General features: G+C 60.0%; 1 protein-coding gene and 1 non-coding gene across 2 annotated transcripts; both read left to right on the forward strand.

Moving 5' to 3' along the window:
• Nucleotides 1–2,834: 2,834 nt before the first annotated feature.
• On the forward strand, nucleotides 2,835–12,339 carry TNPO2 (transportin 2). Its single transcript, XM_054294700.1, has 23 exons — nucleotides 2,835–3,002; nucleotides 3,469–3,544; nucleotides 3,653–3,802; nucleotides 4,268–4,374; nucleotides 4,460–4,593; nucleotides 5,302–5,383; nucleotides 5,483–5,605; nucleotides 5,694–5,812; nucleotides 6,142–6,202; nucleotides 6,983–7,148; nucleotides 7,595–7,747; nucleotides 8,291–8,516; nucleotides 8,978–9,149; nucleotides 9,485–9,571; nucleotides 9,656–9,763; nucleotides 9,838–9,996; nucleotides 10,101–10,188; nucleotides 10,260–10,358; nucleotides 10,443–10,538; nucleotides 11,044–11,119; nucleotides 11,322–11,421; nucleotides 11,793–11,867; nucleotides 12,225–12,339. Exons 1-23 carry the CDS (start codon nucleotides 2,904–2,906, stop codon nucleotides 12,330–12,332), a joined length of 2,664 nt encoding a protein of 887 aa, XP_054150675.1. The 5' UTR covers nucleotides 2,835–2,903; the 3' UTR covers nucleotides 12,333–12,339.
• On the forward strand, nucleotides 6,608–6,674 carry LOC128949858 (small nucleolar RNA SNORD41). Its single transcript, XR_008484289.1, has one exon. It is a non-coding gene; the product is annotated as a small nucleolar RNA SNORD41 (small nucleolar RNA).
• Nucleotides 12,340–13,344: the final 1,005 nt, after the last annotated feature.

A 13,344-nucleotide genomic window follows, 5' to 3' on the forward strand; every position in this document is an offset into this window, starting at 1 on the left:
TGATTTTGGGGTGATTTGAGGCCATTCTTGGGATGATTTTTGGGCCGATTTTTGGACTGATTTGGGGCTGTTTTGGGGTGATTATTGGGGTGATTTTGGGGGTAATTTTGGCCTGATTTTGGTGTGATTTTGGGCCATTCTGGGGTAGGTGCTGACGAGTAAAGGCGACGCCTGGGCCAAGTACCTGGCAGAGGTGCAGAAGTACAAAGCTCACCAGTGCAGCGACGACGACAAGACGAGACCCTTGGTCAAATAACCCCGGCCCCCCCCCCAAAAAACACCCCAAAATCCCGCGGGGGGGGCCCCAAACCCGGCCCGGACCCCCCCAAAAACACCTGCCCAAATAGGCCTCGCCCCCTCCCCAAAATGAGCTGTGGGGCGGGGCTGCTGACCACACCCACCCCCCAAAATTATCCAATGAAACAGCGCTGACCCCTCCCAAAAAATTAAACAGTGAGGAGGGGTCGTGTCCCCACCCACCCCTCAAAAATACTCAATTAATTAAAACTGACCCGCCACTCCAGATTTACCTGTCTGATAGTGCGTGGCCTAAATATGGCCACACCCCTCCCCAAAAAACGCATTTAAAGTGGAGGACCCCCCTCCCCTCCACGGCCCGTCAAAATCCCCAGGCCCCCCCAAACCCCCCTGTAAATACCTAGGGAAAGGTGGGGGCCCGCCCCTTTTGTGCAGGCCACGCCCCTTTTCTATCGCCCCGCCCCCAGCTGGATTTGATTGACAGCACTGCCTTCCCGCTCCCCCAGCCGCGTTTTGGGGGAATTTTGGGGGGTTTTGGGGGGGGCGGCGCGGAATTAAAGAGCTCTGAGGTTTCGGAGGTGCTGAGGGGATTTTTTCGGGGGGTCTGGGGAGTTTTCGGGAGGGGGAAGCCCCCCAAGGTGCCCCCTCACCGTGTCACCTCTGTCCCCTCATGGTCAAAGGCTTTGTTTGGCCTCCCAGTTATCCCAGTATGGAGTGTTTACTGGTTGTGGGGGGGTTCAGATTAAAAAAGTTTCGAAGGATACCTGTGCTCTGAGCCGCCCAGTTCATCCCAGTTCCCCAGGACCGCCCTGAACCCTCCCAGTTCCCCACCAGTTTATCCCACTTCATCTAAGTTTATCCCAGTTCCCCCAGGACTGCCCCGAACTGCCCCCCAGGACCGCCCTGAACCCCCCCCAGTTCATCCCAGTTCCCCTCAAGTCCCCTTATTTCCCTCCCAGTTCCTCCCAGCTGCCCCGACCCCTCCCAGTTCCTCCCAGTTACCCCATTTCCCCCCCTCCACTTGGTCCCACCCCCCCGACGGGGGTTTTGTTGTCCCCCACCTTGCCCAGTAATGGTTCCCCCCACGCGCGGTGCACGCTGGGCCGTGTAGTCCCCGACAACTCCCGAGAACTCCGCGCATGCGCGCTGCAGCTCCTCCTCTTCCCGCCGGCGCTACTCCGCCTCTTCCCCTGGAGGCCCCGCCCCCTTGCGCACGTGACGCGGCCGCGCGGGGCGGACGGTGGCCGGCGGGGGTCACGGGGGGCAGCGGCGAAACCCCCCCGGCCGCGCTCCGACCCCCCCTGAACACCGGGACTCCTCCCAAAAACACCGGGAACCCCCTCCCCCCATTCCCCACCCCCAAAACCACACCGGGACCCCCCCGGAACTCAGCGGGCAGGTACCGGCAGCGCGGGGGGTGGCGGGAGCGGCGCGCGGGGCCTGAGAGGAAGGGGGGGCGCTGAGGGGAGAATGGGGGGGGAAATTGGGGGGGAGTCCTGAGGGGGGCTTGGGGGTCTCGGGAGGGGGGAACGGGGGGGATCGGGGCACGGGGGTGGTTGGGGAGGTGGGGGAGCATTGTGAGGGGGTTTGGGGGGGTCTGAGGGGATTTTAGAGGGGGTCTGGGGGTGTCTGAGGGGGGGTTATGGGGGCTCTGAGGGGGTTTGGGGGGCTGTGAGGGTTTTGGGGGGGCTGGGTTAACGGGGTTTTGGGGGTCTGGGGGTAGCCAAAGGTTCAAACCGGGGGGGCAATGAAGGTGCTGGAGATCGAGAGGTGATGAGGGGGGGTTTAATCCTGGGGAGGGGTCGCCCCGGGGGTCCCGGAGCTTTCCGTCCCCCTCCCCTCCCCCCCCCGTGCCGGTTCTCCCGCCATTCCCGGTCCCCGGCCCCACGTGCGCCGCTCCCGCCCCGCCCCCGCTCCTCCGGGAGGGGAACGAATGATCGGGACCCCCCCCCCCGAGCCCCTTCCTCACATTTATTCTCTCCCCGGGACCCCCCCGCGCCCCTTCCCCCATTTATCGGCCCCCCGAACCCCCTCCTCCCGAGTTTATCCCCCCCGAGGACCCTCGGTGCCCTTTCTTCCCCCTATTTTTTGACCCCCCCCCCCCCCCCACGGCCCCCCCCCTCAATTTATCGACCCCGGGACCCACCCCCCCCCCCCCCGCCCCGCGCTCCTTCTCTTTCATTTATTAATTTCCCCTCCAATTTATCCATCCCAAGACGCCCCCACGTCCTTTCCCTCCCATTTATCGACCCCAGTGCCGCTTTGCCTCCCCATTTATTGTCCCCCGCGCCCTCTCCCCCATTCTGGACATCTCCATTTATTGTCCCCCGTGCCCCTTCCCCCCATTTACTGACCCCCTCCCCGCGCCACTTTCCCCCCTTTTATTATTACCGTCCCTAATTATCCATCCCAGCACTCTTCCATACTTCTTCCCCTTCATTTATTAAATCCCTCTCCCCATTTATCAACACTCCCCACGACCCTTTCCCCTCATTTATTAATTCCTTCCCCCCATTTATCCCCCCCAGGACCCCCTGACCTCCCCCAGCCCCACTCTCCCCTCTCTCCCTCTGCAGCCCCCAGGACCGGAGCCCCCTCAGACCCCTCGGGACCCCCTGGGACCCCTCCCGGGGCCCCCCCGGGCCATGGACTGGCAGCCGGACGAGCAGGGCCTGCAGCAGGTGCTGCAGCTGCTCAAGGACTCGCAGTCGCCCAACACGGCCACGCAGAGGGTGGTGCAGGACGTATCCACACCAGAAATGGGGCTGGGGGCACTGGGAGGGGGGTGGGAGTATTGGGGTGGGACCCCCGGGGGACTGGGGGCACCGGGAGGGGATCACCGGGACGGGGCTGGGGGCACCGGGGATGGGGTGAGGGGCACTTGGGGTGGGACCACCTGGAGTGGGGCTGGGACCCTCAGAATGAGGCTGGAATCCCCAAGGTGGGATTGGAACCCTCAGGATGGGGTTGAGACCCCCAGCATGGGACTGGGACTTTCAGGATGAGGTTGGGAGCCTTGGAATGGGGCTGGGCCCCACAGGATGGGGATTCAGACCCCCGGGGTAGGGGGATCTTTTATCTTGTGGGGAAAAACGTGGTCTGGGTGATGTGGGGTGGGGGTCCCTGGGGGTCTGTGGGCATCCCTGGGGGTCCCTGGCTGTCCTTGGGGGTCCCTTTGTGTCTCTGTCCCTCCTTGACCCCCCCGTGCAGAAGCTGAAGCAGCTGAACCAATTCCCCGACTTCAACAATTACCTGATCTTCGTGCTCACCCGCCTCAAGTCTGAAGGTGAGGGGGTCTGGGGGGGTCACTGGCCCCTGGGGGGGCACAGGTGACACTTAGGGGGGCTCAGGTGACCCCCAGGGAGGCTCACAGACCCCGTTTGTGCCCCCCCAGATGAGCCCACGCGCTCGCTGAGCGGGCTGATCCTCAAGAACAACGTCAAGGCTCATTTCCAGAGCTTCCCCCCACCCGTGGCCGAGTTCATCAAGCAGGAGTGCCTGAACCACCTGGGGGACGCCTCCTCACTGATCCGGGCCACCATCGGTGAGGGCACACCTGGGCACACCTGGGCATGTGTGGGACACAGCTGGGTACCTGTGTGAGCCAAAACCCTGGCACAAAACACCCCTGGGTTACACCTGGGGGACGCCTCCTCGCTGATCTGGGCCACCATTGGTGAGAGGACACAGCTGGGAATACACCTGGGCATACCTGGACACCTGGGGGACATCTGGGCACACACCTGGGCGCGTGTGTCACCCAAAACCCTGACCCTGAAACTGCTCTGGGAGCTCTGGTCATCTTTGGAACCCCCCAAAACCCCAAAATCTCCCCCCAAACCCCATTCCCGTCTCACCTGTGCACCTGCCCGCAGGTATCCTGATCACCACCATCGCCTCTAAGGGGGAGCTGCAGATGGGACCCCAAAACTGCCCCCAAAGCCCCCTCAAACCCCCAAAATCCCCTCGGAACCCCCCGTTCCCATCTCACCTGTGCACCTGCCCGCAGGTATCCTGATCACCACCATCGCCTCCAAGGGGGAGCTGCAGATGTGGCCGGAGCTGCTGCCCCAGCTCTGCAACCTGCTCAACTCCGAGGACTACAACACCTGCGAGGTGCACCTGGGGGGGGCAGCTGGGCGCACCTGGGGGGGGCGTGGCCGCCGCTGACCCCGCCCCTCGCCCTCACCTGTGCTCCCAGGGGGCCTTCGGGGCGCTGCAGAAAATCTGCGAGGACTCCTCGGAGCTGCTGGACAGCGACGCCCTGAACCGGCCCCTCAACATCATGATCCCCAAATTCCTGCAGTTCTTCAAGCACTGCAGCCCCAAAATCAGGTGAGGGACAGGTGGGCACACACCTGTGCCCCTTTACCTGGGGGAGGGTGGGGTTTTGGAGGTTCTGATCAATCAATCAATCAATTGGGTTCTGATCCCCAAATTCCCAAATTCTGATCCCCAAATTTCCAAATCCTGATCCCCAAATTCCCAAGTTCTGGTCCCCAAATTCCTGCAGTTCTTCAAGCACTGCAGCCCCAAAATCAGGTGTGTGGGACAGGCGGGCACACACCTGTGCCCAGGTACCTGGGGGATGTGTTTGTCTGCTGGCTTCGAAATACCTGGGTCTATAAAAATGTTCTGGTCCCCAAATTCTCAAATTCTGATCCCCAAATTCCTGCAGTTCTTCAAGCACTGCAGCCCCAAAATCAGGTGAGGGACAGGTGGGCACACATCTGTGCTCCTTTACCGGGGTATATGGAGGTAATTCACTGCTCTCGATTTCCAAAAATGTCATGATCCTCAAATTCCTGCAGTTCTTCAAGCACTGCAGCCCAAAATCAGGTGTGGGACAGGTGGGTTAGGGGGAGCAGGTAGGTCTGGGAGTGCCCAGGTGGGATTTAGGGAGTTCAGGTTACTCTGGGGGTGCCCAGGTGGCATTTAGGGGGGTTCAGATGTGTTCAGGTGGCTCTGGGGGTGCCCAGGTGAATCTGGGGGTGCCCAGGTGCCTCTGGGGGTGCCCAGGTGACCGCTGCCCCCCCTGCCCAGGTCCCACGCCATCGCCTGTGTGAACCAGTTCATCATGGACCGGGCGCAGGCGCTGATGGAGAACATCGACACCTTCATCGAGGTGGGGGCACACCTGGGGTCTCACCTGTCCCCCCCCCATCACCTGGAGGGCTCTGAGGGTCTCTGTGTGTCCCTGGGGGTCTCACCTGTCCCCCCCCAGCACCTGTTCGCGCTGGCGGTGGACGAGGACCCCGAGGTACGCAAGAACGTGTGCCGGGCGCTGGTGATGCTGCTGGAGGTGCGCATCGACCGCCTCATCCCGCACATGTACAGCATCATCCAGGTGAGCCTTTGGGGGTGACCTGGGCCAGGTGAGGGGTGTGGGGGCGTTACCTGGGCCAGGTGAGCTCACCTGTGCCCCCCACCCCCAGTACATGCTGCAGAGGACGCAGGACAGCGACGAGAACGTGGCGCTGGAGGCCTGCGAGTTCTGGCTGACGCTGGCCGAGCAGCCCATCTGCAAGGACGTGCTGACGGCGCACCTGGTGCAGTGAGTGACTCCTAAATCTGCCCAAATCTACCCCAACATATACCCCAAATCCACCCCAAAACCCACGGTGCACCTGGTGCAGTGAGTGACCTCTAAATCTGCCTAAGTCTATCTCAAAATATACCCTAAATCCACCGCAAAACGTACAGCACACCTGGTGCAGTGAGCGACCCCTAAATCTGCCCAAATCTACCCCAAAATTTACCCCAAATCCACCCCAAAACCACAGCGCACCTGGTGCCGTTAGTGACCCTAAACATACCCAAAATATACCCCAAAATCCATCCCAAAATCTACTCCAAACTGACCCCAAATCCACCCTCATCCAGGCTGATCCCGATCCTGGTGCACGGGATGAGGTACTCGGAGATCGACATCATCCTGCTCAAGGTGGGACTGGGGCTGCACTGGGAGCTGCACTGGGAGCACTGGGAGCACTGGGAGCACTGGGGCTGCACTGGGAGCTGCACTGGGAGCACTGGGGCTGCACTGGGAGCACTGGGAGCTGCACTGGGAGCACTGGGAGCACTGGGGCTGCACTGGGAGCACTGGGAGCACTGGGAGCACTGGGGCTGCACTGGGAGCTGCACTGGGAGCACTGGGGCTGCACTGGGAGCACTGGGAGCACTGGGGCTGCACTGGGAGCGCTGGGGCTGCACTGGGAGCACTGGGGGGGCACTGGGAGCGCTGGGGCTGTACTGGGAGCTGCACTGGGAGCTGTACTGGGAGCACTGGGAGGGCACTGGAGGCTGCACTGGGAGCTGTACTGGGAGCGCTGGGGCTGCACTGGGAGCACTGGAAATGATGACAGCCTTAAACTGACCCCCCTGATGGTCACTTGTGTTCGTACTGTCTGATCCGCCATGGGGGGCTCTGTCATGATGACGTCACGTCACGATACAATGACGCGTTGTGATACAATTACGTCATGGTACAATGGTGCCGCGTCCCGATGCAACGGTGCCGTGTCGCAATATAGTGGTGCCATGTTACAATACCACGGTGTCCTGTCGCGATACAGTGGTGCCATGTCACGATAAAAGTGCCGTGTTGTGATACAGCGGTGCCATGTCGCGATACCATGGTGCCACGTTGCGAAACAACGGTGCCACGTCGCGATACACGGGTGCCGTGTCGCGATACAATGACATCATGTCGCGATACCCGCAGGGCGACGTGGAGGAGGACGAGGCGGTGCCCGACAGCGAGCAGGACATCAAGCCGCGGTTCCACAAGTCGCGCACGGTGACGCTGGCGCACGAGGAGCAGCGCGGGGACGGCGACGGGGACGGGGACGACGAGGATGACGACGACACGCTGAGCGACTGGAACCTCAGTTAGGGACTGGGAATAGGGGGATTTGGGGGGTTTTGGGGTGAATCTGGGGGATTTAGGGATTAATCTGGGGGCTTTGGGGACGATGACACACTGAGCGACTGGAACCTCAGTAGGGACTGGGAATAGGGGAATTTGGGGTGAATCTGGGGGGTTTTGGGGTTCCTGAGGGCTTGGGGGATGACGACAACACACTGAGCGACTGGAACCTCAGTACGGATGGGGACCGGGGGTTTGGGGTGAATCTGAGGGGTTTTGGGGTGGATCTGGGGAATTTGGGGGTCACTGTGGGTTTGGGGTGAATCTGGGGGTTTTGGGGTGTCCCCCTGATGGATTTGGGGTGGATCTGGGGGTTTTGGGGCGTCCCCCTGATGAATTTAGGGTGCCCCTGTGGGGTTTGGGGTCCCCTCCGTGTCGGGGTGCCCCTGTTAACCCCCGGGTGCCCAGGGAAGTGCTCGGCGGCGGCGCTGGATGTGCTGGCCAACGTGTTCCGGGAGGAGCTGCTGCCCCACCTGCTGCCCCTGCTCAAGGAGCTGCTCTTCCACCTCGAGTGGGTGGTCAAGGAGTCGGGGATCCTGGTGCTGGGGGCCATCGCTGAAGGTGGGCACCCCAAAACACCCGGGGGGACCCCAAAATCAGCCCTAAATCCATCCCGATCCAGGGGACCCCAAACACAGCCCCAAACCTGTCCCAGTCTAGGGGATCCTGGTCCTGGGGGCTATTGCTGAAGGTGGGCACCCCAAAAACACTCCCTGCCCACCTTGCAGGCTGCAGGGCATGGTGCCGTACCTGCCCGAGCTCATCCCGCACCTGATCCCACACCTGTCCCTGTGTTTCAGGCTGCATGCAGGGCATGGTGCCGTACCTGCCCGAGCTCATCCCACACCTGATCCCACACCTGTCCCCGTGTTTCAGGCTGCATGCAGGGCATGGTGCCGTACCTGCCTGAGCTCATCCCACACCTGATCCCACACCTGTCCATGTCTCTCAGGGTGCATGCAGGGCATGGTGCCGTACCTGCCCGAGCTCATCCCACACCTGATCCTACACCTGTCCCTGTGTTTCAGGCTGCATGCAGGGCATGGTGCCGTACCTGCCTGAGCTCATCCCACACCTGATCCCACACCTGTCCATGTCTCTCAGGGTGCATGCAGGGCATGGTGCCGTACCTGCCCGAGCTCATCCCGCACCTGATCCGCTGCCTGGCTGACCGCAAGGCCCTGGTGCGCTCCATCGCCTGCTGGACCCTGAGCCGCTACGCGCACTGGGTGGTGGCGCAGCCCCCCGAGCTCTACCTGAAGCCCCTCATGACCGAGCTGCTGCAGCGCATCCTGGACGGCAACAAGCGCGTGCAGGAGGCCGCCTGCAGGTGAGACAGGGACTGGGGACACTGGGGACACTGTGGGGAGGTGGGATGGGTGGGACAGGTGGGATGGGATAGGTGACATTGGGGGGGACAGGTGAGACAGGACAGGGACAGGTAGGGCAGAAGGGATGGGGACTCTTAGGTGGGACAGGGACAGTGGGGTGGGACAGATGACACTGGGGATGGTGGGGTGGGACAGGTGACACTAGGGTGGGACAGGTGGGACAGGTGACACTGGGGATGGTGGGGTGGGACAGGTGACACTGGGGACACCTGCCGGGGGTGATGACAGCACTGCCCTGATCCCAGTGAGGACGTTTTGTGTTCGTACTGCCTGACCCGGTGGGGCCCCCGCGCTGCTCTGGGGGATCCCATGAGGTTTGGGAGGATCCTGTGAGGTTTTGGGGATCCTGTGAGGTTTTGGGGTGTCCCCACGAGGTTTTTGGGGTGTCCCTGTCCCACAGTGCCTTTGCCACGCTGGAGGAGGAGGCGTGCACGGAGTTGGTGCCGTACCTGAGCTTCATCCTGGACACGCTGGTGTTCGCCTTCGGCAAGTACCAGCACAAGAACCTGCTCATCCTCTACGACGCCATCGGCACGCTGGCCGACTCCGTGGGCCACCACCTCAACCAGCCGGTGTGTCCCCGTGTCCCCAAATTCCCCTGGTGTCCCCTGGTGTCCCCAAACCCCCCCCGGTGTCCCCCAAATCCTCCCCCGTGTCCCTGCCCGGTGATGACCACAGACATTCGAATCCCGAATTCCCCCTGTGGATCTCTGTGCTCTGAGGGCCTCAGGGCACGCCAGGTGGCACCTGCTTGGTGTCCCCAACCCCCCAGTGTGTCCCCAACCCCTCCGGGATGTCCTCACCCAGGTGTCCCTCTGTCCCCACCGTGCCCCCCTGTCCCCACCCCGCTGTCCCCCTGTCCCACCCTGGTGTCCCCCTGTCCCACCCCATGTCCCCCTGTCCCCAGGAGTACATCCAGAAGCTGATGCCGCCGCTGATCCAGAAGTGGAACGAGCTCAAGGACGAGGACAAGGACCTGTTCCCCCTGCTGGAGGTGGGGCAGGGACACATTCGGGGGGGGGTGGCCGTCCCTGAACGCGTCCCCAGCACGTCCCCACGGTGTCCCTGCCGTCCCCAGTGCCTGTCCTCGGTGGCCACGGCCCTGCAGAGCGGCTTCCTGCCCTACTGCGAGCCCGTCTACCAGCGCTGCGTCACCCTGGTGCAGAAAACGCTGGCCCAGGCCATGGTGAGCCCTCCCCGTGCCCCGAGGGGCGGCGGTGACGGTGGCAGGGACGCTGACGGTGCCCCTGTGCCCCCCAGATGTACAACCAGCACCCCGAGCAGTACGAGGCCCCCGACAAGGACTTCATGATCGTGGCCCTGGACCTGCTCAGTGGCCTGGCCGAGGGGCTGGGCGGGCACGTGGAGCAGCTCGTGGCCCGCTCCAACATCATGACCCTGCTGTTCCAGTGCATGCAGGTGAGGGGGGCACCCCCCTGCACCCCCAAATCCCGGGGGAGTCCCCCCAGATCCCGGGGGATCCCCCCAGCTCACCTCTGCCCCCTCACCCGTGCCCCTGGCAGGACACGATGCCCGAGGTGCGGCAGAGCTCCTTCGCCCTCCTGGGGGACCTCACCAAGGCTTGCTTCGTGCACGTCAAGCCCTGCATCGGTGAGTGTTGGGGTTCCCCGGGCTGGGGGCACCCCCACGTTCGCCTGGGCTCACCCGTGCCCCCTCCCCAGCCGAGTTCATGCCCATCCTGGGCACCAACCTGAACCCCGAGTTCATCTCCGTGTGCAACAATGCGACCTGGGCCATCGGCGAGATCTGCATGCAGATGGGTGAGAGCCCCCTGAGCCCCCCGGGGCACCCCAAAACCTCCATGGGCACCCCAAACCCCCCCCTGACCCCCGTGTGTCCCCCAGGGTCGGAGATGCAGCCCTATGTGCCCATGGTGCTGCAGAACCTGGTGGAGATCATCAACCGCCCCAACACCCCCAAAACCCTGCTGGAGAACACCGGTGAGAGGGGGGACCCCAAAAACCTGGGGGGGGAACACCCCAAAACTGATGGGGGGCAGAGAGGGACCCCAAAAACCTGCTGGGGACAGGGCTGAGGGGACACAAAACTGATGGGGGGACCCAGAACTGCTGGGAACCCCAAAACCATGCTGGGGAGACACAGGGGGACCCCCATTGTAACTTTTACTATGTGATACAAAATTACGAGTGCATATATATATAGATTTATAAAAACATATCAATATTATAAATATATAAATACAATAATATACACTATGAACACATGTATAGAAAATTATATAGAATTAAATATATAAATAGATATGAATATAAACATGTAACATACATAAGCATGTTATAAATCTGCAAATATATAATAGATAAATATGCCAATAAAATAAATATATAAATATAATGAACATACACAAATATAAAAATTAGGAATATATCAATAAATATATACAAATAAATGTATCTAAATGTATGAACTCCCCTTTTCCCGCAGCCATCACCATCGGCCGCCTGGGTTTCGTGTGTCCCCAGGAGGTGGCGCCGATGCTGCAGCAATTCATCCGGCCCTGGTGAGCCTGGGGGGACCAAAATCCCCTTTTTTGCACCCCAAAATCCCTTTTTTCACCCCAAAATTCCCTTTATTCACCCAGGGGTGCACTTCCCCAAAATTCCTCTTTTTCACTGCAAAATTCCCCCCTTTCCCCCCCGAATTCCCTTTTCCCCTCATTTTTTCCCAAAATCCCGGTTTTTCACCCCAAACCCCCTCCCCAGGTGCACGTCGCTGCGGAACATCCGCGATAACGAGGAGAAGGACTCGGCCTTCCGGGGCATCTGCGTCATGATCGGGGTCAACCCGGGGGGCGTCGTGCAGGTACGGGGGGTCTGAATTGGGGAGGGGTCCCCAAATTGGAGGGGGTCCCAAAACCTGGGGGCGGGGCCAAAATTGGAGGGCGGGGCCAAAATAGTCCGGGGGGAATCCCCAAATTAAGGAAGGGGCCCAAAATTGGTGGGGGCAATTTGGGGAGAGAATAGCTGGCTTTGGGGTTACCTTGGGGGTCCCTGCTGCACCCCCAGATTTCCCCCCATTTTTGTGCCGTTTCTCCCCATTTTTGGGGTGTTTTTCCTCCCATTTTTGGGGTGTTTTTCCCCCCATTTTTGGGCCATTTCTCTCAATTTTTGGGGTGTTTTTCCCCCCATTTTTGAGGTGTTTTTTCCTCCCATTTTTGTCCCATTTCCCCCCAGGATTTCATTTTCTTCTGTGACGCCGTTGCCTCCTGGGTGAGCCCCAAGGATGACCTGCGGGACATGTTCTACAAGGTCTGTATATTTTATTTATTATTTATTTATACAGTCATTTTTTATTATATTATATATCTATTGTAACTTATTTATATACGTATTTATATTCGTTCATTAAAATTTTATTTATATTTATTTAATTTATATATTTATTACGTTATTTATTATATTAAATGTATTTTTATTATTTACTTATATTTACAATCGTATTTATGTATTTATGCTTATATATAATATATATGTGATTTTATATATTATATCGTTTATATTTAGTTATATTTTATTTATTTAATATATATTTTAAAATATATTTATTTGATTTGGGGAGGGGTCTCCCCGCCCCTCCCCCTGACCTTTGCCCCTCCCCCTCCGCAGATCCTGCACGGGTTCAAGGCGCAGGTGGGGGAGGGGAACTGGGCGCATTTCTCGGAGCAGTTCCCGCCCCTGCTCAAGGAGCGGCTGGCGGCGTTCTACGGGCTGTGACAGGTGTGACACCTGGGTGACAGGTGAGTGAGGGGGCGTTCTACGGGCTGTGACAGGTGTGACACCTGGGTGACAGGTGAGTGAGGGGGCGTTCTACGAGCTGTGACAGGTGTGACACCTGGGTGACAGGTGAGTGAGGGGGCGTTCTACGGGCTGTGACAGGTGTGACACCTGGGTGACAGGTGAGTGAGGGGGCGTTCTACGGGCTGTGACAGGTGTGACACCTGGGTGACAGGTGAGTGAGGGGGCGTTCTACGGGCTGTGACAGGTGTGACACCTGGGTGACAGGTGAGTGAGGGGGCCTTCTACGGGCTGTGACAGGTGTGACACCTGGGTGACAGGTGAGTGAGGGGGCGTTCTACGGGCTGTGACAGGTGTGACACCTGGGTGACAGGGTGAGTGAGGGGGCGTTCTACGGGCTGTGACAGGTGTGACACCTGGGTGACAGGTGAGTGAGGGGGCGTTCTACGGGCTGTGACAGGTGTGACACCTGGGTGACAGGTGAGTGAGGGGGCGTTCTACGGGCTGTGACAGGTGTGACACCTGGGTGACAGGTGAGTGAGGGGGCGTTCTACGGGCTGTGACAGGTGTGACACCTGGGTGACAGGTGAGTGAGGGGGCGTTCTACGGGCTGTGACAGGTGTGACACCTGGGTGACAGGTGAGTGAGGGGGCGTTCTACGGGCTGTGACAGGTGTGACACCTGGGTGACAGGTGAGTGAGGGGGCCTTCTACGGGCTGTGACAGGTGTGACACCTGGGTGACAGGTGAGTGAGGGGGCGTTCTACGGGCTGTGACAGGTGTGACACCTGGGTGACAGGTGAGTGAGGGGGTGTTCTATGGGCTGTGACAGGTGTGACACCTGGGTGACACCACCTGCGACAGGTGAGTGAGGGGGGCAGGGAACCACAAAAAAAAACCCTAAAACCCCCAACAAAAAAACCCCCAAAACCCCCAAAATTCCCTAATTCTCTCTCTCCTCCCCCTAGGTTGGCGCTCACCGGGACTGGACC

The sequence above is a fragment of the Melozone crissalis genome, unplaced genomic scaffold (assembly GCF_028551555.1).
Source record: "Melozone crissalis strain CALT ecotype California unplaced genomic scaffold, PUWL_Pcris_2 ptg000317l_1, whole genome shotgun sequence".
Lineage (NCBI taxonomy): Eukaryota > Metazoa > Chordata > Aves > Passeriformes > Passerellidae > Melozone > Melozone crissalis.